Genomic DNA, 27402 nt, shown 5'->3' on the forward strand with positions numbered 1-27402 from the left:
GTGCTGGGCAATGGAGAATCAGCACTGTTGAATGTATTTGACTCAGACTGGATCCTGAAACACCACAGTAAAATGTTCTTCTAGTATTTCTCTACCCATTCACCAATACACTATTTCCCTGGGGCCCAGTAGTGAGGTCCTTACACTGTCAGGCCATCCTTTGAAGTCCACAGGTCAAAGGTGGATCTTAATTTTTACTCAGTCCTTGCTCAGGCAAACTGCCACTGAAGTCAATGGGAGTTTGTCTGAGTAAACTGAGCCAAACTTAAACATGGACTTTAGGATTTTCCCAGGATGTCTTTGTTGACAAATCTACTCCCATGAGAGCTTCATGGCATAGTGAAGTTAACTCAATAGCCATTTGCGGTAGGGAGAGCATGTTGTCTACAGGCTTGGGGTATCATGACTCCTGGATTCTGTTCTAAACTCTCCCACTGAATTGTTTTGTGAATGACTTTAACCAAATTGATCAACCTTTGTGCTTAGCTTGCCTCTTTTGTAAACTACCTATAGTACTTGCCTCACAGGGTAATGTGAGTAAAGCTGGTTGGGAAATGATTTTTTCCCCCGTGAAAAAAATTTTTTGTTGAAAATTTTCTTAGATTTGTTTTGGGGGTTTAATTGAAAAACAGAGAAAAAATATTTGGTTTTTGGCAAGTGAAAACTGAAAGATTTTGGTGTTTTGGTTGGCAAAAATTACAAAGCAATTTTTTAAATGAAAATCTGAAGACTTTAACTGAAAATGGAAATTTCCGTTTTGGAAAAAAGGTATTGTATGTTGAAAAAAGATTGAAAGAAATTTTTCTACCAGTTCTGCATATGAGACCTTTTCATGAAGATGTTGTAGAAATATAAAGCTAAACACCTTGGTTCAAAGCTACTTGGTTTACAAGTGAAAATGTGTTTGGTTTTAGCCTACTCCATACTAGATGTTTGCCAACATCGCAAATATCTGTATTTAGTTTAGCATGATTGAAGGTTTGCTGTAGCCAGGATTGCAATAGTGTTGTTGTCAATGGATACCGACAGGCCTGGGGCAAGGCATCCACTGTATCTGCATGCACTAAGTCTGCCTCCATGCAGTATTATCAGTCCTTCACTTCCACTGCATATTTGTAAAGTATACAAGCTCATGGGTCTCACCCAAAAAGCCTTTCTTTGGACAATTTTCCTGCTACCTCCCCATCATTCATCAGTGAACTGTACAGGCAGTCCTCAGACTTATGACATAATTGGTTCCTGAAAACTGCATCATAAGTCGAAACGTCGTAACTCGGAACCGCAATATACCAATTGCGGGACTAAGTGTTGTAAAGTTTAAACCAGTTGTCATAAGTCAAATCAGGGTGTCAGTTCAGAAAGGTTGTAAGTGCCGTTCATTGTAAGTTGAACGTTGTAAAGTCAAGGACTAGCTGTACTTCAAATAGTTGGTGCCTGTCAGACCATTCTGTTCTTTTAATATGGTAGCTTTTTTTTGAAATCATATCCATATATTTTGTACAAATAAGACTCATAATACACCAACCATTCTGTTAGCATTACATTTAATATGGAAGCTCTTTTTATATCTACATTATTCTATTGAAAGTAATGTTTGTACTGGGAAAACTACTCCCTCGAGTCAGACTCAATCCAAATGTGGTTTACAACATTACCATTTAGGATCAAGCCTGGTACTCTTGTCATCTGTTCTGGATCCTTTTGAAGATTGGGTGTGATGGGGAAGAAAGGTCATCTCTCTTTCTCCCCCGCCCCTCTTTCTTTAGTGAACTGCTAACCACATTATTCCCACTGCACTCTGACAACTCATACAAATGGGTGGGGGGGAGAGGTAAGAGAAAACAGATAACTTCATTGTTAAGTGTACATTAGCTTAAAAAATACACTAAAACCTCAATCTGAACCATGTTTGAAACTTTACCTATAATTTGCCTTTGTCTTGTGTTTTGTGTTGATAGCCATATGAGGTAAGAGAAACTGAACATGCCTCGGAGTCCAACATCAAGTGAAGATGAGATGGCACAAAGCTTTTCAGATTATTCTGTCGAATCTGAATCAGACAGCTCCAAAGAAGAAACTATTTATGATACTATCAGGGCTACATCAGAGAAACCAAGCAGCAGAATGGAAGACAATAGGAGCAACACATTAGTGATACGAATTATAATACCTGACCTACAGCAAACGGTAAGGGGAACTGCATTATAAGGTTTTTAAATGTTTGGCCAGATCCTCAGCTGGGGGTAAATTGAAGTCAATAGAGTATTTCAATTGCTATCACCTGAAGATCTGGCTTATTATGCTAAAAATTTCAGAGTGCCTAAGACTGATGTCCTGTTTTGTTTCGACCTCCACAGTTATGACCCACGTGAGACACCAGAATGGGTGTTTGTCCTAAAGAGATTATACTGACAGACAGCCTAGCCAATATAGTCAGTCTCACATATGTACTTGATGAAAACGGTGACCTTATGTCTACAGTGTTTTTGAGAAGGGTCAGACCAGGGAAGTTTCAGAAGGTTTGTGAATGGCTGAGAACAAGAAGAGCTAGAGAACTATAACCACAGTGGAACACAGAGATTGAAAACAGAATTCAGATGTCATCTCTAAAGCTGCCTGGCACCTCACCATCTTTTACATTTTCTCTTCCCATGACACTGTAGAGAACGGTTTGTTAGCTTGTGGATGTGACCTTGAGGTGATGGTGAGACATTCACCAAAATCTCTCCCCCACCCCAACCCCCACCTTACCAAAAAAAAAAAGAGAGAAGGAGACAGGTATAGATAGATCCCTCCTGCTGTTGCCATCCATCCCATCAGGCCTGCACCATCCTCAGCACATTCATCTTGGGGAAGTTGCATAAAAATGATGTTGGGGATGGCTGCCTGGACCCCACATTCCTGCTGCCCATCTGGGTACACAGGCTATTTAAAGGTGATCTGCAGGGGAAGCATAAAACATGGCCCCCTAGGGGGGTTGGGATCATTGTGGTTTCATAAACACAAACTACCTACCCTTCCCTGCTCCCTAACTGTTACATTAGCTATAATGATCTCATCTTGGAGGATTTCCTGGGAATTAATGATTGACTTTACCTAGGACTGTGAGCTGTCCTAGTTTATGATTATTTCCATGGATAATCTTGGGCCTTCTTGAGCACTGTTTCCTAAATTTGCATTTTGATAGTTGACAGTAGGCATCCCACTTTTTAAATTTATTTTTATTTTCAATGATGATTTTATAAATAAATTATGTTCTTCAGACATGTGCTATGTCATTTCATGCTGCCATTTAGGGTATATGCTTGTTAAAAGCTGAAACTATTTCTTCCTTTTTTTAAAAATGAAGTAGTGGAATATAGAAATCCTGTCTGGACTAGGGTTGCCAACTTTGTTTAATATTTAACAACTGGACATTCCAGCAGGAGTGCCAGAACCTCCCTTGCCTGCCTCTTCCCCTGAGGCTCTGCCCCTGCTCTGAGGCCCCCCCCTAGGCTGGGCCTCTTCCCCCTGAGGCCCTGCCCCCTGTTTGCTCCTCTTCCTCCCCACCCCATCACTTGCTGCTCTTCTCCTCTTCCTCCCCCCCCCTCCTGCCCAGTTTGGAAGGGGCTCACCTGTGGAGCTGAGACTGGGAGCTGCAACTGGCCGACACAGCTAGGAGGTAGTCCTGGCTGAGATGGGGTTGGTGCAAGTGATGACCTGGCATCTGCCCTACCTGCAGTAACCATATTTTTGGTGTCCAGTCAGTAGATCTGATCGGGCACTGTGAGGTCCCCTTTTCGACTGGACTTTCTGGTTGAAAACTGGGCACCTTTCCATCCTAGTCTAGAAGCTGACGGAGAGAGATTAATTCTTACTTCTTGATAGAGGAAGGTTCTTAGGCTATGACTACACTAGAGATCTTACACTGGCACAGCTGCACCGATGCAGCTGCGCTGCTGTAGTGCTGCTAGTGTAGATACTCTAAACCAATGGGAGAGAGCTCTCTTGGCGACTTAATTACTCCAGCCTCCGTGATCAGCAGTAGCTATGTCAGCAGGAGAAGCTCTTCCCTTTCTGGGGGAGGGATAGCTCAGTGGTTTGAGCATTGGCCTGCTAAACCCAGGGTTGTGAGTTCAATCCTGGAGGGGGCCATTTGGGGATTGTTCCTGCTTTGAGCAGGGGGTTGAACTAGATAATCTCCTGAGATCCCTTCTAACCCTTATGATTCTATGACATAGCGCCATCCATACCAGCACTTAGGTCAATGTAACTTTTTCACACCCTTGAGCAACATAACTTACATCAACTGAAGCTCTAGTGTGTACCAACCAAAAAAATTGAATAAATTTTTTTGCTTCCGGTCAATCCAAAACTAACATTTTTCAATCAGCAAAATAAAAAAATCAAAAAAATGTTGCTTCACATCAAACTTGTTTAAACTGAAATGAAACATTTCATTTTATTTGAGGTTTATCTTTTTAAACAATAAAATGGAAATAAAATGTGGGGGGAAAAAAGCCATTTCAAATTCAAAAATCTATACATTTCATTTTGAAAAATTCAAACAGACATCTTGAATGGTTTGGATTGTGCAGGGTGGGGGTGGGGAAACAATTTAGTAAATTTAATGTGAATTTGAAAAATGTTTAGGCCCACCTGAGTGTGCATTTTTTGGAAAAATGAAGTTTTGTCCAAAAATTTCACTCAGCTCTAATCAAAGTACTTATATGCACCCCATCACTGCCAAACCACTTTAGGTACCTAAATAAAGGCCAGATTTTTACAAGTGTTCAGCACCCAGCTGTTCCTCCTGTGACATTTGTGGCCAGGTTATTCTGAAAGTCTGACTCTAGTGATGGACCCCGAGCTCTTTTTAAAATTTCAGCCCAAGGTCACATAAATCTGTGGTGGAGTTGAGAATTGTGCCCAAATCCTCTGGCTTTCTAGAACACTGCTTTAAACATGCAACCATCCCCTGTTCCTTCTCCCACTGAAGTCAGTGGCAGAACTCCCATTGACTTGTATGGTACAGGATTAGATTGTATACTGTTTAATGATTGGGTTCTAAGAAGGGGAAGTGCTGTGGAGTGTTGAGTAAGAAAAGGAGGTTCTCTAGGAAGGAGCAGGAGCTGAAGAGAGCGAGGGTGGTTCTGCTGTTTTACTTAGGAACTTGGTTGCATTGAGTCTGCCGACTTTTGTTTTGGATTTGGCAGAAGGAAGTCCTGTTGTGTTGGACACTTAAATGGATCATATGTAAAAATATTTATGGCTTGCAATAAAGTCTTCCACTGTGGTTTTTACAATCTACCTTCGCATGACTAGAACTCCATTCGTGCTCCCACCAGCCTATCTTTTGATTAAAATGGCTACCTCAAGTCAGTTTTATGCTTAATTGTTGTTACACCTTAATTGTATTGGTGCTTTGCAGCATGGCTCTAGATTTTTATTGTTTAATGACTTAGGCCCCAGAACTTTGGTCTGATCTGAGCAGGCAGATTCCTACACTGTCCTGAACACTTAAAAATGTTTAAATTTATTAACTCTGGACTGAAAATGGATTTTGTGAATATGGGCCATTTTTCTGCCTTCATAGAACTGCATTGCCTGCTAATAGCTTTGTTACAACACAAAACCCCCTTCATGTGAATGGTCAAAACTGACTATTGTGCTTTATTTAGCAGTGACATTTCAAAGGCTTATGTAAAGGTATTGATGAGGTGCTACTGCTTTGCTTTGCTGTTACTTTGTTGTCGTAGATTTAATTTAACTTTTATTTTGTCCATCCCTTATCCATCTCCCACACATTTCAGTTCTCAATAGACACTGTAGTATTACTAAAGGATTTGAATTCCATTTAACAGTGCTCCTTTTCTATTAAAGAGTGCTAGAAAGATAGTAGCTGTGTTGAAGAGCTCTCAGTTTATGAACTATTTCTGATATGTAACAATAATAAAAATTATTTGATAACACTTTCTACTTCTAGTCCTACCCATCTCAAAACACTTTACAAATATTAATGGACCAGATGCAGCTTTCAATCACTCCAGATTAGGGCTGGTTGAAAAATTTCCATCAAAACTTTTTTTCAACAGAACATTGGGTTTTCGATTAAACAATAATTTCATCAGAAAGTATCTGCTTTCCTCAAAATGTTCATGGTTTTTGTACGGGAAAAACTCCAAAATGTTCCTGGTTTGGGTTTTTGTTCTTTCAACAAAAGAATTTTTTTCTCATTTTCATCAAAAATGTACATAAAAACAAACCCAATTTTCCAAACAACTGTAACTCCAGATGTACACTGGCAGTGAGATCAAAAGTAAGCCCAATATATTAAATACCACTTTGAGGGTAGGACTGCATTGTTTCCATTTTACAGGCCAGGAAACTGAGACTTAAGTGAAGTGCCTTAGGTTACATTTAAAGGCTGTGGCAGAGCCAGGAATAGATTTCAAATCTCCAGTTCTGTATTTTAGCTACAAGCCAAACAGTCTTCTCCCCCACTCCCTATATAATTACAATTACTTTAGCAGAAAAGATGTTTTAAAATTATACTGCTTAATCAAAGGAGAACAAAATTGCATCAAATTACTTCTGTGTTTTTTTGTTCTTGACTATCATTTCAGAATCATGGTTCAGACTAAATCAGTTTTTAAAAAAAGCTAATTTCAGGACTTGGAGTAAATGGCTGGTTTTCTATTTTTAACAAAGGCTTATCCTTTTTCTACATTGACTGTGTGTTCACCACTTTTATTTCATTGTGCATGTTAGATCAAACATTGAACATCATAGGGAAAGATGTGTTATTGTAGAAAAACTTGTAAATTTTCACCAGCTCTGTGAAATTTACCTTCCTATGCTTTTATTCTGACCTGGAACTCTAACATGCTTTGTCAGCTGCTGTGGCATAAATATTGTAAGTCTTGAAAAGGCTTCAGCAAACTCACTGAAGCTTATAAGTAGTTCTATTTTTCAACTGCTACATTAGTTCTTTATTTGTCTAGATGAAATCACTATTTATGGTAATATATAGTAATTTCTTGTTGTCTCTGTTCATTGTCTCTGTTATTTGAGGAATATGTTATCCTTACTGCATCTGTGTAGCACACGTTACAGCAAGTGGAGATTGTGTTCACACTAAGAAAAGGCATTAAACTCAGTATATAAAATAATTTCTTAAATCATTTCTAGTATCAAGGAATTGGAGGGCATAGACTGCTTAAACACAACTTACACGTACGCAGCGCAATGATTACAAAAAACTGTTTTATTTTGGTTGCACAGACAGAAAAAGAACATAAGAACGGCCGTACCGGGTCAGACCAAAGGTCATTCTAGCCCAGTATCTGTCTACCGACAGTGGCCAATGCCAGGTGCCCCAGAGGGAGTGAACCTAACAGGCAATGATCAGGTGATCTCTCTCCTGCCATCCATCTCCATCCTCTGATGAACAGAAGCTAGGGACACCATTCTTTACCCATCCTGGCTAATAGCCATTTATGGACTTCACCATCATGAATTTATCCAGTTCTCTTTTAAACACTGTTATAGTCCTAGCCTTCACAACCTCCTTCACAACCTGCTGCCTATTAATTTCATTTGGTGACCCCTAGTTCTTGTATTATGGGAATAAATAAATAACTTTTCCTTATCCACTTTCTCCACATCACTCATGATTTTTATATACCTCTATCATATCCCCCCTTAGTCTCCTCTTTTCCAAGCTGAAGAGACCTAGCCTCTTTAATCTTTCCTCATATGGGACCCTCTCCAAACCCCTAATCATTTTAGTTGCCCTTTTCTGAACCTTTTATAGTGCTAGAATATCTTTTTTGAGGTGAGGAGACCACATATGTACACAGTATTCCAGATGAGGGCGTACCATGGAATTTATATAAGGGCAATAATATATTCTCAGTCTTATTCCCTATCCCCTTTTTAATGATTCCTAACATCCTGTTTGCTTTTTTGACCGCCTCTGCACACTGCATGGACATCTTCAGAGAACTATTCACGATGACTCCAAGATCTTTTTCCTGACTCGTAGCTAAATTAGCCCCCATCATATTGTATGTCTAGTTGGGGTTATTTTTTCCAATGTGCATTACTTTACATTTATCCACATTAAATTTCATTTACCATTTTGTTGCCCAGTCACTTAGTTTTGTGAGATCTTTTGGAAGTTCTTCACAATCTGCTTTGGTCTTAACTATCTTGAGCAGTTTAGTATCATCTGCAAACTTTGCCACCTCACTGTTTACCCCTTTCTCCAGATCATTTATGAATAAATTGAATAGGATTGGTCCTAGGACTGACCCTTGGGGAACACCACTAGTTACTCCTCTCCATTCTGAGAATTTACCATTAATTCCTACCCTTTGTTCCCTGTCTTTTAACCAGTTCTCAGTCCATGAAAGGACCTTCCCTTTTATCCCATGACAGCTTAATTTACATAAGAGCCTTTGGTGAAGGACCTTGTCAAAGGCTTTCTGGAAATCTAAGTACACTATGTCCACTGGATCCCCCTTGTCCACATGTTTGTTGACCCCAAGCCAGGAATGCAAAGTGTATGGGTTCAAGAGCCACATTAACTCAGCTATGTTCTACTTCTTGTATATTTTAGGGTAGATATTTTATGACAAAAATAGTATAATGCAATGGGCCACACTGTATTTGGCCTTTGAGTGAGTATATAGTGGAGGGAAAGTTGTGAAGAATCTCCCCTGCTGCCCTTAAGTCCTTTGTGTCAAAGCAGGGCACAGTTGTAATCTCTTTGGGGAAGGCCTGGTCTACATGGATGGAGGGGGATTGATCTAAGTTATGCAACGTCAGCTAAGTGAATAGCGTAGCTGAATTCAACGTACTTAGATCTACACACCGTGGTGTCTTCACTGTGGTGAGTCGATTGCTGACGCTCCTCCAGCGACTCCGCCTGTTCCTCTTGACCTGGTGGACTACAGGAGTCAACGGGAGAGCGCTCGGGGGTTGATTGATCGCATCTAAACTAGACGCGATCAATCGACCCTCTCTGAATCCATCACTGCCCGCTGATCCATAGACATACCCTATGTCTGTGCAGTGTTTAGCACAATGAGGTCTCCAACCTGCTCAAGACCTCTCTAGATACTTTTGCAATAAAAATAAATAATAATAATTGCAATCTTTGCATTTTCTTGACTATGGGGAGTATTCCCTGCTAGTGTCCTGGAGTGCGAGCAGGGCCGGCCCACAACATTTTGGCATCTGAGGCAGGGAGCTCAAATGATGCCCCCATTTCCCCTCGCTTGGGCCAAAACTTTGAAAGGTCTCATTCTGCTTTCTTCCTGTTCTACTCCTCTCATGGTACTGCTCTGCTACCTACCCCAGTAAAGAAGAACTAACAACTTAAAATGCCTTGTTCAAAAATGTTAAGTAACACTTACATTTTCTGTTCAGGCATTTGAAAGTGAACTTTTCTTGTTTACATAGTAAACACTGGCATTTTTATCTGTTTGAATAATCAAAATGGTGCTTTCCGTGCCTTCTTGGTTGCAAAGATTTGAACTGCTTCTTGAAGATCCACAGTCTGGGCCAGCTCACGCGCTATTGAGATGGTTGCAAGGCCGACCAGCCTCTCCTGTGTCATTGTGGAGCATAGAAGTGTTTATTAATTTCAGTTTGGAGAAGCTGTGTTCTCCACCAGCAACTGTTACAGGAAGTGTTAGAAGTATGCGCAGAGCAACAAAAGCATTTGGAAAGAGGGTGGTCATCTTATTTGTGCACATATATTCCAGAACAGCCTTTGGAGTTGATCCTGCTGAAATGTATCTTGAAAGGGCTTTCAGTTCATCACCTAAATCACTCGCATCAATATCGTGCATGTCATCATGTGTCACTGTCTCTAGTGCCCTTCATTGCTGGTGTAGGTTTTCAGGTATAGTGAGGAGCTTTGGAATATCATACAACATCCCAAATGTACTGCTGTGTTCCTTGAGCTGCATGAAACGTTCAACTGACTGTATTGCACAATCTAGCAGCTGGATAAAGAATTCAACATTTAATTGTTTGGGGTCTCTTATGGGATTATCCCGTGCCTCGTAATCAAAATGTCATCTTCTTCAGTGACTCTTGTATCCTTGAATGGGTGGGAAAATAGCTTCAGTGTGAAGTTCCTCTGCAAACTTCTGTGCATTCTTCAGAACCTTTTGAAATGCCTCATCTGACCGGTAAAACGGTAGGTATGACTTTGCTTTGTTCAGTTGTTCCATTGCTCCAGATATATCAAGGTCAACACCTTGGAGTCTCTTGCTTACAACATTTATTTCAAACAGTATGTCATGCCACAACACCAAGCCACACAGAAATTTGAAGTTATGTATGTTTCTGGTGATTCCATTCCCCTCTGACACTGTTCTCCCACAAACAGTTCCTGTCATAGTATTATCTTCCATAATGGCAACTATGGCATTATCTATCTTCCCAACATGGTGTTTGATAGGCTTTATTGCCTCCACTCGACTTTCCTATTGTGTGGCACTCAGTGGTTTCAGTGTCAGAGAGGATGTTCCCAGATGTTGTTTCAAAATTTGCCATCGAGGAGTTGATGCAGAGAAATACATAGATGCTTTGAATTATATTAAAAAGTTCAGCAGCTTCACTAGAAGCTGATGCTGCATCACTGACCACCAGGTTCAATGAATGACAAGTGCATGGGACAAAAAAAGCTCAAGGGTTTAACTCTCTGATCAGTGTCTGCACTCCTCTGTTCTTTCCTCTCACGTTGGCACCATTATCATAGCCCTGATCTCTCATGTCAGCTATCACAATTCCCCTATCTTCCAGCTTTAAGAAGCACATTGGTCATACCAGCTCCTGTAGTATCAATGTCAATGAATTCTAGAAAATGCTTTCTGACAGTCACCATTGCAGGGACATTTTCCCTGGGTTCTGTTGTTACAAATATCAGAGGGGTAGCCCTGTTAGTCTGGATCTGTAAAAGCAGCAAAGAGTCCTGTGGCACCATATAGACTAACAGACGTATTGGAGCATAAGCTTTCGTGGGTGAATACCCACTTCATCGGACGAAGTGGGCATTCACCCACGAAAGCTTATGCTTTAATACGTCTGTTAGTCTATATAGTGCCACAGGACTCTTTGCTGTTGTTACAAAACGCACCATTAAAGTCATTGGTTCCGTATGTCAGGTGTGCAGTCCAGAATAACAGTAATATCTTGCTGACTTCCAGGGCCACCCAACGGATTCAGGGGGCCTGGGGCAAAGGAATTTCAGGGGCCCCTTCCATAAAAAAGTTGCAGTACTACAGAATACTATATTCTCATAGGGGCCCCTGTGGGGCCCGAGGCAAGTTTCCCCACTTGTGCCCCCCCCAGGCAGCCCTGGGAAAAATAAACATTTAAAAACCCAGTTTTGAGAACTTCTTTTCAAGTCACCTTTACAAGGTATCACTGGTTCTTAGCATCAGCTAGTGCTAAAAGGCACTAAAGCTCATTAAAAGGGTTGGACAAATATTTTCCGTCAAAACTTTTTTTGGATTGAAAACTAGGGGTTTTTAAAAAGCAGAAAAAAATCACGGACAATGTCTGCTTTCCTTTAAAATTTGTTGGGTTTTTTTAATTGAAAAGCTGAAATTAGTCTGCCCAACCCTGAACATGGTTTGGGGTTTCAGAAGTGTGTGGCCAAATATTTGCCACTTGCTGTGTTTGTTTAAAGAAACAATAAAAAAAATTCTGCTTAAAAAAAAATCCAAAACTTTTGAACCACCTCAGCTTGTGCACAAACGCTTGAGCCCATCCAGTCAGAGATTTTTCCAGGTTTCTGATACTCTGCTGGCTTCCTTGACTCATATCTGTCTCCATAACTTTGGGTTCATTTAGCTTAGAACATAAGAATGGCCATACTGGGTCAAACCAAAGGTCCATCCAGCCCAGTATCCTGTCTGCCGACAGTCACCAGTGCCAAGTGCCCCATAACAGGTAATGATCAAGTGAGCTCTCTCCTGCCATCCATCTCCACCTTCTGACAAACAGAGGCTAGGGACACCATTCCTTACCCATCCTGGCTAATAGCCATTAAAGGACTTAACCTCCATGAATGTACCTCTTTCCTAGAGACTGGCTCCATGGGGGTCCCTCACAAACTGGAAACGGTTACTGTGGGTTTGTCTTTAGTATAGCTTATGTACATACTCCACGAACTGAGCATTTGAGCTTGTTCCAGAATCTTAGATGAGCCTATGTTGTGAAAACTGAAATGCTCAAAATAGCACATGCATGTGAATGGACACAGGGTGCTAAAATTAAATTAACCCAGGGGTTCTCAAACTGGGGGTCGGGACCCTTCAGGGAGTCACGAGGTTATTACTGGGGGGTCACAGCCTCTGCCTCAAACCCCGCTTTGCCTCCAGCATTTATAATAGTGTTAAATATATATTAAAAAGTTTTTAATTTATAAGGGGGGGGGGGGTCACACTAAGAGGTTTGCTATGTGACAGGGGTCACCAGTACAAAAGTTTGAGAACCACTGAATTAACCCCTCTGGAGCCTTGGGGAATGCAGGGGAAGGGCGGGGGTCTCCCTTGGTAGGGTTGGGAAGGAGGTAGGTGGTATAGGATATTGCTCTTCTCATGTGATTCCTTCCCCACGGAAAAGATAACAGCTTGGCTCTTTTTGTTAAATAGCTGTCTGCAAGCCTCAAACTGCTGAATGAGCTTTAGGGTAGGGAAGGCTGTGCCTCCTCAAACAGCCTGGCCCTGCCCCCTATCTGATCCCCATCCACTTCCTGCCCCCAACTGCCCCCCTCAGAATTCCCAACCCATCCTACTCCTTGTCCCCTCACTGCCCCCCTGAGATCCCTCTCCCCAACCACCACCCCAGGACCCAACCCTCACACCAACCCTCCCTGTCCCCTGACTGCCCTGATCCCTATCCATCCCCCCCCCCCCCGAGTCCTGACGGACCCCCGGAACGCCCACGATCCAACTCCCCCTTCCTCGTCTCCTGACCGACCCCCCAGAACCTCTGCCCTCTCCTTGTCCCCTGACTGGCCCTGGGACTCCCTGCCCCTTATCCAACCCCCCAAGCCCCGGCACCATGCCATGCTGCTTACCCCTGCCTGCCCCCTCTCCCGGAGCCTCAGCATGCTGCGTCCAGGAGCGGCCCTCAACAGCACTACAGCGGCCTGGCTCCAGCGGGGCCGAAGTTCCTGCTGTTCGGCCCGGAGCTTGCAGCCCTGCCCCGCTTACCACGCTGCTCCGAGCGGGAAGGAGCTCAGGCCCTGCCCAAGCCACGCCACTTTAGCTCTGTCCAGGGCCGCTCCAGGGTTACCCCCACCTCTCCCCTCTCTCCAAGCCTCAGTGCGCCATGTCCAGGAGCTGTCCTGGCCCCTGGACAGTGCTGCAGCAGCGTGGCTCCGGCGGGACCGGAGCTTGCAGCCCCGCCTTCTTACCATGCGGCTCTGAGTGGGGCGGAGCTCAGGCCCCACCTGAGCCAGACCGCTTTACCTCTGTTCAGGGCCTCTCCTGGACGTGGCGCGCTGAGGCGCCAGAGGATGGGGAAAGGCGGATGTGGGGATGGGGCCGGAGAATTCTCGTGGGGGCCCCTGTGGAGCCTGGGGCAAATTGCCCCACTTGCTCCTCCCCTCCCCGCAGGGGCGGCTCCAGGCCCCAGCACGCCAAGTGCGTGCTTGGGGCGGCAAGCCGCGGGGGGCGCTCTGCTGGCGCCACGAGGGTGGCAGGCAGGCAGGCTGCCTCCGGCGGTTTGCCTGCGGAGGGTCCGCCGAAGCCGCGGGACCAGCGGACCCTCCGCAGGCACGCCGCCGGAGACAGCCTGCCTGCCATGCTTGGGGCGGCAAAATCCCTAGAGCCGCCCCTGCCTCCCCGGGTGGCCCTGCTGACTTCAGATCTGTCACAATCTTCTGTTTGACTTTTGTTGCCAGTAACTGTGTGATCTCATTTTGAATTGTTTTTCCAAGGTAGTGGTGTGTGTACATTTCTTGAGTGGTGACTCTTCTTAGATGCTCCTGGAATACAGCATCAAACAGCCATCAGCTCCACAATTTTCAGGATGTTTCCATTGTTTGGCACATACAGCTGATCTGAAGTGCTAAGCAGTGCTAGGTTTTGTGTAGCAAGCATTCTCACAATGGCAATGAGCCTTTTCAGAATATTTTGCCAGTAGAGAGACTCTGATGCAGTTTTCTCTTGATGCTGATCGTTTATGGTGGCTTTTAACCTTAATCTCATCTCAAGCTCTTTCCACCTATGGAATGCTCTCTGGTGATTTGCTGTCTTCTCATGGCATGCCAGATTTATAGCCATATATTTATAGTCCTTTGTTCCTGTGGAACCCTGTAAGTGTGTGGACTCACCCTGCGGCGCCTCCTGCTGGTCTCTGTTGGGAATTAGCTCGTCCAGCTTCCGGAGCACCCTCTGCAGGCCGGTGATCCGCCTTACCGCTGGCCCCCATGTCTCTCCCAGGATCCCGGTGCCCCTATTTCCGAGGTGCTGCCTCTCTGGAAGTAACCCCTTGGTCTCGGGGTCTCCCCACCCAGGGGAACCCTCACCCCCATCCCCACTTTGCCTCAGTGTAAGGCTACTGCCAGTCAGCAACTAGCCCCCATTCCCTGGGGCAGACTGAAGTGTATGCCACTCATCACTGGCAAGGGGGGTTTGGACCTGCTGCCTTTGCCTACCCCTGGGCTGCCCTGTGCAACCCCCAGTACCTATTAGCATGAAGCTAGGCTGCAGCCTGGGGCTTTCCAGGATGGAGCTTCCTGGCTCCTCTGCCTTTCCCCAGCCCTGCTCCACTCAGGTACCCTGTCTCTAGCTCCCTGCAGCCAGGCCCATCTCCATCTACAGCTAGAGAGAGACTGCTGAGCTCCTGGCTCCTGGCCTCATATATAGTGGCCAACTGGGCACTGTTTGGGGCGTGGCCGCCACCTGCCACTCTGCCTGCTTCCCCCAATCAACCCAGTGGCTGTTTTTTCCTGCCACAGCTCTTTCCTAGGGCTGTTTTAAGCCCCTCAGGGCAGGAGCGGGTGTCCACCCCACTACAAACCCAATGTGGCTTGAACATTAGACTGGAAGAGTTTGCAACAAAAACAGTATGCAGCATTCTGGGTTTTTGAGTATATAAACCCTGGCCTCTCCACTTTGTCACCATTGGGGATTTCACACCAGTAATGTGTTGGATCGAAACTTCTATTTTCATGAAGTTTTTCACTTGCTATGGCCCATGCAGTACAAGGAAGTCCCTCAGGCTACTGCTCAAGTGAGTCCACAGTCCTGGATCATCTAGACTTAAGGAACTAAACTCAACAGCAGCTGTTTCTTGCACTTCCACCACACTCTTCTCTGATCTACACTTTTCTTCAGGAAAAGATGGAGATATGGATGCTGCAGTAGCTGCCTGGTCACTTGCACTCTAACTGGAAGATCAGGCATCTCCTCACCACTCACATCCTCACTGCGGCCAGAAGGCTCACCGTGAACATTTATGTCTATCTTTCTCAGGTGAGCTCCTTCCTGCTTAGATAGAAAAGCTTCTTTGTTTACTTTCTTTTTCTGAATGCTGCCCCAGAGAGGCGTTTTCTTCTTTTACTCATGACTGCTGTTCTGTGCCAGCTATAGTGGCTCTCAACACTCAATTGAAGGGGACAAATAAGCAGGGCCTGAGTGAGAGAAGATATCAGCGTCTTAAGGTCCTAACTGGCTCCTACTACTTCAGTTGACTGCCTGTTCTCCTCAAGTGGGTTCAGGGAAGCAGCAGGAAACAGGAAGCTCCCTAAGAAGCTGGTGTTAATCAGTCCAGGCTCTTGTAGGTGCTAGAGAGGTACATAAGAGGCTCCTCCTCCTATCTCTCCCTGCAGCTCCTGCTGCTTTCTGTTATGTCTTGTTATGTCTCTTGTGCCCTCCTTCTTCTAGCACAGCACTCCACCATCTCTGTGCATCTAGAGCAGAGAGAATACATACAGACACAATTTTCTACACTCTGGGTCCTAGTGGTGCCCTGCCACAGTTTGGCACCTGAGGTGGCCGCCTCAGTTCACCTCATGGTAAGGCCAGCCCTGAGTGCGGGTCACCTTTAAAGAATGGGAAGCAAGTAGGATCAGGCATCTCTTCCCAGTGGTGTTGGAGATAGTTTGCACCCTCTTAAGTGAAAGGGCAGCAGCAGACATTGTGTCCCTGCCTGTTTGGAAGTCCCGATTAGCACTGTGCACCATGTCTCATGGTGCAGCCATCCATGTGACTTTACTTAGAGCTCTGTTTAAAATGACTGTAAGAGACCTATTTAACATGAAAGCGGTGACTAGACAATAGTATACATGTACAAATTAATATTTTGTCAACTTGGTCAAATTAATATTTTATATGAGATCCTTTGCTTTTGTGTTTCCTGACAATTTGTGATTTTAACAGTGTGCCTTTAAAGTTGCTCTCACACCCATTTTTACATTTAATTTCCTTTGTATTTTAGGAGAACAGTGATTAATTAAAAAAAATCCAAATTAATCAAACTGCAGTACTTACAAAAGTCACTTACAAGTTCACTGAATCCACAAGTGGCACTTAACTAGTTGTGTTTGCATGCACAGTACATTCTTGTTTAAGTAAACATGAGTAGATGTAGGCCTAAATCTGCCTAAAGTTGGGCTCCTAAATCCATATTAAGGCATCTAAACGAGTGACCTAGTTTTCAGAAGTGTTGAGCACTAATTTCACTATGCGTGTTGCACTTTTGAAAAATCAACCCATATATTTAGGTGCCTAACTATGTACTTAGGAACCTAACTTTAGGTCCCCCCACTTTTTAAAAAAAATCTTGGTTTTAAGGTCTTTTTTCTATGGTGCACTCTCACTATATAGTTTTCAAAGGGATATGTTTTGGTTAAATAATGGATGGATAGATAGATAGATTTCAAAACATGCAAAGATTCATCTCTATTGAGGACTGTGTCTGAGTTTTTGTGAGTATGTCAAGTTTCAAATTTCAGTAGCCATGGCTTAAAAAAAAACAAAAAAACAAGCAGGATTTGTTCTGGGGTGAGCCCTTGTGGAAGGAAGTGGTTATTGCAGATTAGAAAGAGGGTTGTTAATGGACAGAGACGTGAAAACCATTTTAGAAAAGGGAAAAGTTAATTGGAAACTATTTTAAATAGGAAGCAGCTCCACATTGTTAAACACAATCACAGTGGAACCTAGGAAATTCCCTACATGGAAAACTGGCTTTATTTTATAGAGAATGGGGTTTGAAAATCTGTGATGTAAAAGAACTTTAAAGCAATATTAAGTCTTACTTATTTGAGCCATAAGCTGAGAGCAGTCTGAATACAATGTGTCCTATGTGAGAGGCGGTTAGTATCTATAATACTTTCCAGAGCTTTTATAGAGAGGACATGGTACCCAAAAATCTGGTCGAAAAGAAGACCTAGCAGTGTCCAGTCAGATGTACTGACCATACAAAAATCCAGATATTGCAGGGCCAAGGGAGATTTTAGATCATTAACCTGTGCCAGGCCCTGCTTAGCCAGTGCTGACTCCAACCTGCAGCCAGGCTCTTTGTCAGTGAGCAACATGGGAGGAGGGAAGAGAAGCAAGTGACAGAGATGGGGTCTTGGGGGGGGAAAGGGGAGCAGGGGCAGAGACTTGGAGGAAGTGGTGGAGAAGGAGGTGGGGCCTCGAGGAAAGAGGCAGAGCAGGGATGGGGCATTGGGGGAAGAGGCAGAGAAGGGGCGGGGCCTCACGTGGCAATCCTGGAGCCAAGGTTCTGGAATAGTAAAGTATCTTGTTTTACCCAACATCTGATCATAGAATCATAGAATATCAGGGTGGGAAGAGACCTCAGGAGGTCATCTAGTCCAACCCCCTGCTCAAAGCAGGACCAATTCCCAACTAAATCATCGCAGCCAGGGCTTTGTCAAGCCTGACCTTAAAAACCTCTAAGGAAGGAGATTCCACCACCTCCCTAAGTAACCCATTCCAGTGCTTCACCACCCTCCTAGTGAAAAAGTTTTTCCTAATATCCAACCTAAACCCTCCTCTACTGCAACTTGAGACCATTACTCCTTGTTCTGTCACCTGGTACCACTGAAAACAGTCTAGATCTATCCTCTTTGTAACCCCCTTTTAGGTAGTTGAAAGCAGCTATCAAATCCTCCCCCCCCATTCTTCTCTTCTGCAGACTAAACAATCCCAGTTCCCTCAGCCATTCCTCATAAGTCATGTGCTCCATCCTCCTAATCACTTTTGTTGCCCTCCGCTGGACTCTCTTCAATTTTTCCACATCCTTCTTGTAGTGTGGGGCCCAAAACTGGACACAATGCTCCAGATGAGGCGTCACCAATGTCGAAGAGAGGGGAATGAACATGCCCCTACTTATACAGCCCAAAATGCCGTTAGCTTTCTTGGCAACACGGGCACACTGTCGACTCATATCCAGCTTCTCGTCTACTGTAACCCCTAGGTCCTTTTCTGCAGAACTGCTGCCTAGCCATTCGGTCCCTAGTCTGTAGCAGTGCATGGGATTCCTCTGTCCTAAGTGCAGGACTCTGCACTTGTCCTTGTTGAACCTCATCAAATTTCTTTTGGCCCAATCCTCTAATTTGTCTAAGTACCTCTGTATGCTATCCCTACCCTCCAGCGTATCTACCACTCCTCCCAGTTTAGTGTCATCTGCAGACTTGCTGAGGGTGCAGTCCACACCATCCTCTAGATCATTAATGAAGATATTGAACAAAACTGGCCCCAGGACCGACCCTCCCATTCCTCTTTGTAAAACATCATGTTCCCTGAATCTTTTCCTGTTTCTCCCTTTTAATGTACAGCTTCCCCTAATCAGGCTAAAACCTTTTGCCAGTGTGACCTGAGAGTTGTGCAGTGTGGTGGAGGTTTATATTTGCATGGTTATTGTTATTTATTATTTGTATTGCAGTCACACCTAGGAGAGGCATGAGGAGTGTAGTACTCTCTCTTCAGGCTTGGCTACACTTGAAAGCTGCAAATGTGGCCACACACCAGCGCTGGTAGCTGTGAGTGTGGCCACACACCAGCGCTGTTACTGCATTATTTTGTCAACTTGGTCAAATTAATATTTTATATGAGATCCTTTGGGAGTGATGCATTATGGGTAGCTGTCCCAGGGTTCAAGTGGCAGCAACGTGCTTTTCAAAAGAGGGGGGTGGAGTGGGGTCTAGTGTGACAGGGAGCGGGGGGGAGAGAGAGAGAGAGTGGATTTTTGGAGCCAACACTGTGTGTTACCTTCCTGCCTTGAAAAATCAGAACATGTTCCCGATCCCTTACCCTTAACTCTTAATTGCAAACAGCCTGCATCCAACACGACTCCCCGCTGTTTCACTCACTCCCTGCCTGCCTCTCATTTGATTGTTTACAGCCAGGTACAGATTGGTCACAGCAAACAGGAGCTCTGTTTGTTTTTTAGATAAGCAGCACCGGCAACGGAGCTCCGCTTGGAGCTTGGAGTTCACAACAAAACAAAGAGAGGCTGCATAACAAAACAAAGAGAGTAATTTAGTTAAAAGCATTCTGGGATATCTCCTAATACCCTGGAGGCCAATTAAAGCGCTCGTGTGTGGCCACACTTGACGAGCAGCGCTGGATCACCAGCGCTGCACTCGTTATACCACAACCAGACCAGGTGTACAGCCAGCGCTGCAGCCAGGGAGTTGCAGCGCTGGATGTGCCTTGCAGGTGTGGACAGTTACTAATTGCAGCGCTGGAAAGCCTCCACCAGCGCTGAAACTTTCAAGTGTAGCCAAGCCCTTCCTTTCAACAGGAAATGTTTGGTCATTCACAAAAATCATGTGGAGTCCTCTTTTAGATATTAGTTTAATTATTTATAGTTGGAACATGAATTAAAATAATATTCCCAGTGCAGTCTCCCCCACCCTCTTCCAGCCCTGATTTCTACATAATTTACTGTCTGAGTCATTGTTGAGAAGGTGGATATTACTTCTCCAATGCCATTCTTTCTATTAAATCAAATGTTTTTATCTTAGCAAGTAGAGCTGGACTAAGGGTAGGTCTACACTTAAAACACTGCATTGACACAGCTGCACTGCTGAAGCACGTAAGTGAAGATGCTCCTATGCAGACAGGAGAGCTTCTCCCATCGGTGTATTTAATCCTCCTTCCCAAGAGGTGGAGAAGCTCTCCCATTGACATAGCATTGTCTACATGGGGGGTTAAGTGAGTATAACTACATCATTTGGAGGTATGGATTTTTCACATCCCCGTGTGACGTAGTTATACCAATACAGTACTATAGTATAGATGTGACCTAATGGAATGTCTACACTTAAAATGCTACAGTGTAGACGCTACCTACACTGACAGGAGGGATTCCCCCGTAGGTAATCCACCTCCATCGACCAAATGAACAGGCATTGAAGAAGTTGTTAAGACTTTTCATATATGGCAATAATACAGGCCAAGTCAAGTGAAAGAGCTCATGTTGGTGGCACAGGAAAAATTTCTTTTTGTTGGCTGGGAAAAATAAATATGCACTTGTCCTAGACTATATTATTCTCACTTCCCTGAGATAGGCTTACTAGAAGATACTACCACTAAACAAGTGATTGAGTATATAAAATCAAATGCTTTTTGTTCTATAATAATGCCATGAACAAAAAGCCTCTGTACAAACAACTGTTATACTTTCAAAACCCAGATGTATGAAACACCCTTTTAAGATGTCAGATCAAGACCCCAAATGAGAGAGACGACAATAAATAAAAGCAGGAAGCTTGAACTGGTATATAGTCAATTTCTTCCGCACAGCTTGAGTCTTCCATAGCATTGATTAGTTCATGGAAGATAGGTCCATCAATGGTTATTAGCTGCAAAAAACCCCACCTCGACGAGAGTCATAAGGCTATTTGCACAGAGGCTCCAGTGCTCTATTGCTTTCTGTGCTGTAATTGGCCTCCGGAGCTGTTCCATAATGTCTGAAGTGACTGCTCTGCTCATTGTTTTGAACTCAGCTGCCCTGTAGACATGCGCCCCTCCCCTTTCAAAGCACTGTTTCTGGCAGCCTTTGGGTGCTGTTCTGCTCTGCTCCGGGACACAGAGCAAACCATTAATGTGGAATTCTCATGTTGTTGAACATAGAGGCAGGTAGGTAGGTAGGGGTGTGTGTGTGTGCGTGTGTGTGTGTGTGTGTGTGCGTGCGCGCATGCGCGCGCCCAGGGAGGGAGGCAGGGGCTTATGTCAGGGTTTCCTCTTCCCCCTGCCTCAGGACTGGTTGCTTCCTGCCGCTGTCTGAACTTACAAGACAGCCTGCTGACACACTCTCTGTTCCCCAAAACACACTGTCTCTCTCACCCCACACACTCCCTGTCACATACTCTTTTGTCCTCCCCTTCTCCCCCCCACTTCAGTTGAAAAGCAGCCAGCAATGTAGTAGGATGCCCATTGAACAATGGGATTGGGAAACCTGCATCACGTGATGCTGTGCCTGCCCCATGAGGCATTGCAAACCCTTCCCAAAGCACCCTGTGGCCAGTTGCACAGTGGGATAGCTACCACAATGCACTGCTGTCTTAGCCGTTGCAAGAGCTGCTAATGTGGATGAGCTCCAGTTTCACAAAGAGCACAGTGTGGACCTGCAACAGCAGTTTAATTCCCGCATTTTAATAAAAGTGGTATAATTTGTGGCACAGAAACTTGACAGTGTAGACATACCCTTAGTCTTCATATTGTGATGTTTCACAATGGCCCACTTACTTTTGATAGTCTTTCTTGATGAGCATGAGAACCATTCTTCCTGCCTGGGTTACAAATTCAGAGCAGGCATTTGTATAGTTATAAAGCAAAGCTTACATGTTACCTTATAGCATGGGATACAGACATTACATGTAAGATTAATACATAGAGCAACTTGCAGTCACTTCAAAGAGACTAAACGCATCTTTACAAGTCTAACATCTGTCTTGAACAATACTAACACGTAGGTGAGCTGGACTGGTTTCCAAAAATGAATGTCAGTGCTCAGCTGATGTCTACAGCCGTGGCAAGAGCAGGCATGTCTACCAACGTCACAGTCTGTGTTTGGGGGAAATTCAACTTCCCTCCAATTATATGTGATCGTTTTGGGTTGAAAATTCAACCTTAAATGGACATGGATAAATGTGTCTCCCCACTTACCATAGTGCATAGCACACCCAGTCACAGACCAGGACCCCCCCCTGTGTGTCTGCTTACAAATAGAGACAAAAAAAGATCCCCCCCCCAAGAAGCTACAAATCTAAAGTAAGTTAACAAGTGGCCAATAGAGGCTGGCACCAGAGGCTGATTGGTGGCCAGGTTGATCTGTTGAGTCAGCAGCATGGAGATGGTAGTTGAATATGTGTTTACAGATGAGATTATGCAGAGATAAAGTGTAGAGGGAAAAGAGAAAGGGACCAAGGACAGAGTCCTGTGGAACCCCCACAGAAGGCTGGGGAGGGGATAAGGAGGATCTTCCAAAGGACATGCTGAAGGAGCGATCAGAGAGGTCAGATAAGAACCAGGAGAGGACGGAGTTACAGAAGTCAAGGGAGGACGAAGATTTCATGAAGAAGAGCATGGTCAGTGGCAATGAAGGTGGTTGACAGGTCAAACAGGGTGACGATGGAGTAGTGGTTCTGAGCTCTAGCTAGGAAGGGATCATTAGAGACTTTGGCAAGAGTGGATTCAGTGGGGAGCAAGGGACGGAAGCTTGATTGGAGAGGGTCTAGGATGGAATGGGAGGAAAAGAACTCCAGACACCAATTAGAAATAGAATGTTCAATGATTTGAGAGATGAGAGGGAGAAGAGAGATGAGGGCAGTAGTTGGAGAGGCAAGTAGGGTAAATAATGGTGTGGGTTTTTTTTTAAGAAGGAAGAGACAAAAGCATGCTTGTATTGTGAGGGGGAAAAGTCAGAGAAGAGTGAGAGGTTAAGGAGAAGAATAACTGAGGGGATGTGGCCAGATGCAAGGAATGGGATGGGGTTACCAGGGCAAGTGAAGGGGTTAGACAAAGAGAGAAGCTGATAAATTTCTGTGTTTTGTGACCAGGGAAGAAGGAGGAGAGAGTAATATGAAAGGGGAGGGGGAGGAGAGGAGAGGAGGAAGGGAAGGCAAGCCAAGAGGGAAGGGAGATGTATTTTGTCAATTTTCTCTTGGAAGAAATCTGAGAGATCCTGTGCAGAGAGAGCAGTGGAGTCAGGAGGGGAGGAGGGTTGAGAAGTGAGTCAGAAATGGCATATAGGTGACTGGGATTGCAGATATGGGTTTCTGTGGGAGAAGTAAGAGTTGTTCAGCAAGGAAAATGGTAGAACAGAACGTGGAGAGAGTGAATTTGTAGTGGACTGGTCACGAAATTTCTTCCAGAGATGCTCTGCCGTGTGAGAGCAGGAGCTGAGGAAGTGGATGTTGGAGGAGGAGCCAGGTCTAGAGGATGATAGGGGAGATCTTGAAATGGGACAGAGGGACAAAAAAGTCAAGCATGGAGAGAATCAACAATCATATTGATGAAAGAAAGGGAAGAGAGGGCAGAGAGAAGAGTGCTGAAAGCAGGGAGAAGCCATCAGAGCTGATGGACTGGAGCTGAGGGATAGGGTGGGGGGGGGCGGCTGACGAATGATGCTGAAAGAAATAAGTTGATGGTCGGAGAGGAGGAACTCACCAACAGAAAGATTAGAGAGAGAGCAAGCCTGTCTCCTGGAGTCTGCCTTCCAGGACCCCTGTGACAATCTAGGAAAATGTCTGTAATATCTTTTATGAATATTATGTGTGACTCAGTTTCCCTGTTGAATTTTGTATGCTGCCTGACTGAATGTATAGAGCTAAATCAAAGGAGCCTATAAGGAGGTTGTTACAGAACCTAGCAAGAAGGGTGGCACGATGACAGAGAGGACTCACCCTCACATAAGTAGCTTCAAAGGAGTTAAGATAACAGTGACTGGACTATCAGTTGGTGGGAGAATTCATCTAGCTAGCTCCATCTAGGGTAAGCCTGAGATCAAAAGAGGATGTAAACCCTAAAAGACCCTAGAAAAGGATGTTTTTTTGTGGATGAGCTGAGAAAGGCAGATCAGAATGTGTCAGTCTGACTGACACTCACAGACAGAGGGAGAAGGCTGTAAACAGTGTGGGGTGTTCCTCCCAACTCAGAAATGGGGAATAAGCCACACCTGCCTGAGCTATGGATTGAGGTAGCATTTAGGTAAGGGAATATGGATGCAGGCTTCTGTTTTAAATCTACTTCTCTAAGCACTGTATACCACTAGTCAAAATAAATCATGCTTTATTTTGAAGAGGCTGTTACTGTATCACTGTAAATGTATGCTGTCACAGACTCCAAAGGAGAAACCCTTGCAGAATGAGCAAAATGTGGAATTCCACTCTACTAGAGGTAAAGGCCTGAGGCCTGACACCTGTGGTGGATGCACTCAGAGAGACCTCAAAAAGGGACAACAGTATAGTTAGCCCAGTAACCACGTCCCTTCTTATCATAGAATCATAGAATTTCAGGGTTGGAAGGGACCTCAGGAGGTCATCTAGTCCAACCCCCTGATCAAAGCAGGACCAAACCCAACTAAATCATCCCAGCCAGGGCTTTGTCAAGCCTGACCTTAAAAACCTCTAAGGAAGGAGATTCCACCACCTCCCTAGGTAACCCATTCCAGTTCTTCACCACCCTACTAGTGAAAAAGTTTTTCCTAATATCCAACCTAAACCTCCCCTTCTGCAACTTGAGACCATTACTCCTTGTTCTGTCATCTTCTACCACTGAGAACAGTCTAGATCCATCCTCTTTGGAACCCCCTTTCAGGTAGTTGAAAGCAGCTATCAAATTCCCCCTCATTCTTCTCTTCTGCAGACTAAACAATCCCAGTTCCCTCAGCCTCTCCTCATAAGTCATGTGCTCCAGCCCCCTAATCATTTTTGTTGCCCTCTGCTGGACTTTCTCTAATTTATCCACATCCTTCTTGTAGTGTGGGGCCCAAAACTGGACACAGTACTCCAAATGAGGCCTCACCAGTGATGAGTAGAGGGGAATGATCACATCCCTCGATCTGCTGGAAATGCCCCTACTTATACAACCCAAAATGCCATTAGCCTTCTTGGCAACAAGGGCACACTGTTGACTCATATTCAGCTTTTCATCCACCGTAACCCCTAGGTCCTTTTCTGCAGAACTGCTGCCCAGCCATTCGGTCCCTAGTCTGTAGCAGTGCATGGGATTCTTCCATCCTAAGTGCAGGACTCTGCACTTGTCCTTGTTGAACCTCATCATATTTCTTTTGGCCCAATAGTCTAATTTGTCTAGGTCCCTCTGTATCCTATCCCTACCCTCCAGTGTATCAACCACTCCTCCCAGTTTAGTGTCATCTGCAAACTTGCTAAGGGTGCAGTCCATTCCCTCCTCCAGATCGTTAATGAAGATATTGAATAAAACCGGCCCCAGCACCGACCCTTCGGGCACTCCACTTGATACCGGCTGCCAACTAGACATGGAACCATTGATCACTACCCGTTGAGCCCGACCGTCTAGCCAGTTTTCTATCCACCTTACCGTCCATTCATCCAGCCCATACTTATTTAACTTGCTGGCAAGAATACTGTGGGAGACTGTATCAAAAGCTTTGCTAAAGTCCAGAAATAGCACATCCACTGCTTTCCCCTCATCCACAGAGCCGGTTATCTCATCATAGAAGGCAATTAGGTTAGTCAGGCATGACTTGCCCTTGGTGAATCCATGCTGACTGTTCCTGATCACTTTCCCCTCCTTTAAGTGGTTCAGAATTGATTCCTTGAGGACCTGATCCATGATTTTTCCAGGGACTGAGGTGAGACTGACTGGCCTGTAGTTCCCTGGATCTTCCTTTTCCCCTTTTTTAAAGATGGGCACTACATTAGCCTTTTTCGAGTCATCCGGGACCTCCCCCGATCGCCATGATTTTTCATGATTTTCCTTGATTCGCCATGATTCTCCTTCTCCCTTCCCACTATTCTCCTGAGCACAACATTCTCTCTCCTTGCCCCCCACGTTCCCTGACCCCTATAATTTCCTTATGTATCCTAACAGTAGCCTGGGACAGTATTTGAAGCACGTCTCAAAAAACTGCAGTTTGTACCAGTTGCAAAGAGAAACAAACTGAGATGTGATTCCCAATGATCCATGTGTGGAAAAAAAAGCATAGTAGAGTTGGATTTAAGTTAGTATTCATAAGCCTACCATATTCCTTCAGCAAATGGGTGATTGTGTGATGCTGTCATGGCAGCTTAGCTAAAACGTTTCTTGCCAGGCAACAAGGATGAATAGAGGATACCTAATTATCAGTGTCAACTGATCTTTTAATTTGAGGAACAATTGGCAGAATCAGAGCCAAACATTGATTGCAATCCCCTAAATTGCGGTTTGTGAGCAGGTCAGCTTGCCACACAAATAATATACAGGGCCAGACACGGCTAGTAACTCCTATTTCTATAGGGCAATATCTTGAGATATGCTGATGACCAGCTGAGCACCTGCAATGCCCAGTGAAATTAATGGAGAATTGAAAGTCCTTCATGCCTCTCAGGATCCAAGAATGTTTTTCACTGATAGGAATATTTCCCCCAAATGGAGAAACTGATTTAGAAAAAAAAGCATTGCCACATAAACCCATAAAGTGGTAAATTTTGCACTTGATTTAGCCATTTGAATGATTTGGTTAAATATATGAAATCAGAGGTTTCAGAACTGCATGGTATCTTGTCAAGTATTGACATGTTTATCATTAATAAATCCACAGTGATCAGTTTTTTACATGAATGATTTACATCCAGAGAATTTACAAAATACGTAACCTACAGATGCTGCAAAGATGAGCACATAGAAAGCTGTAAATTAAGTTGATACATCAGTTTAAAAAAAGTAATTTCCCTTTTCTGTAAGGTGTCAATTTGTATTTTTCTGTACTGTTCTATTCTTATTATCTACATATAGAAATGTACGTTGAAGAATATAATTGTTAAGTACATAGAGATCTTCAGAAATGACCTAAACAGAAATTTAATGACATGTAGTGAAAAGCTGAGTTCATATTGTTGTGGTCACTGTTAAGGCTGCTATGTGCATTTTTATTTTTTTCTTGTATTTGAAATATTATTGGGGGTGGGGGTACTTCCCTGGGCCTCCAGAACAGCCCCTGTATGCTGCTGGGGAAACATAAGAGGACCAGAACAGTCTTTAACTGACCAGGAGAGAGACTGACATAGCAGCCCTATGCCATGCTCTTTGCAAGTCCCAGTGTAGGAGGAGGGAGGTACATATCAAGGCAAGAGGATGGGCCCACTGTACATATCACTGCTGCCACATAAAGGCAGCTGAGGACAAGCTGCTGTAATTTAAACCTAAATTATTGTTGAAGGCTACACGGGTCACCAAACCAAATCAAAAT

The 27402-nt window shown here is 44.3% G+C and overlaps 1 protein-coding gene across 5 annotated transcripts in view; it reads left to right on the forward strand.

Moving 5' to 3' along the window:
* The window catches only part of SHANK2 (SH3 and multiple ankyrin repeat domains 2), a 675150-nt gene that overhangs the window by 104820 nt on the left and 542928 nt on the right, over positions 1-27402 (forward strand). For all 5 annotated transcript variants that reach the window (XM_039536948.1, XM_039536949.1, XM_039536950.1 and 2 more), the window contains one exon: positions 1959-2187. In XM_039536948.1, coding sequence (XP_039392882.1) covers positions 1984-2187 — 204 coding nt within the window. In that variant the 5' untranslated portion in view covers positions 1959-1983. The remainder of the gene's footprint in view (positions 1-1958; positions 2188-27402) is intronic.

The sequence above is a fragment of the Mauremys reevesii genome, linkage group 4 (assembly GCF_016161935.1).
Source record: "Mauremys reevesii isolate NIE-2019 linkage group 4, ASM1616193v1, whole genome shotgun sequence".
Classification (NCBI taxonomy): Eukaryota; Metazoa; Chordata; order Testudines; family Geoemydidae; genus Mauremys; species Mauremys reevesii.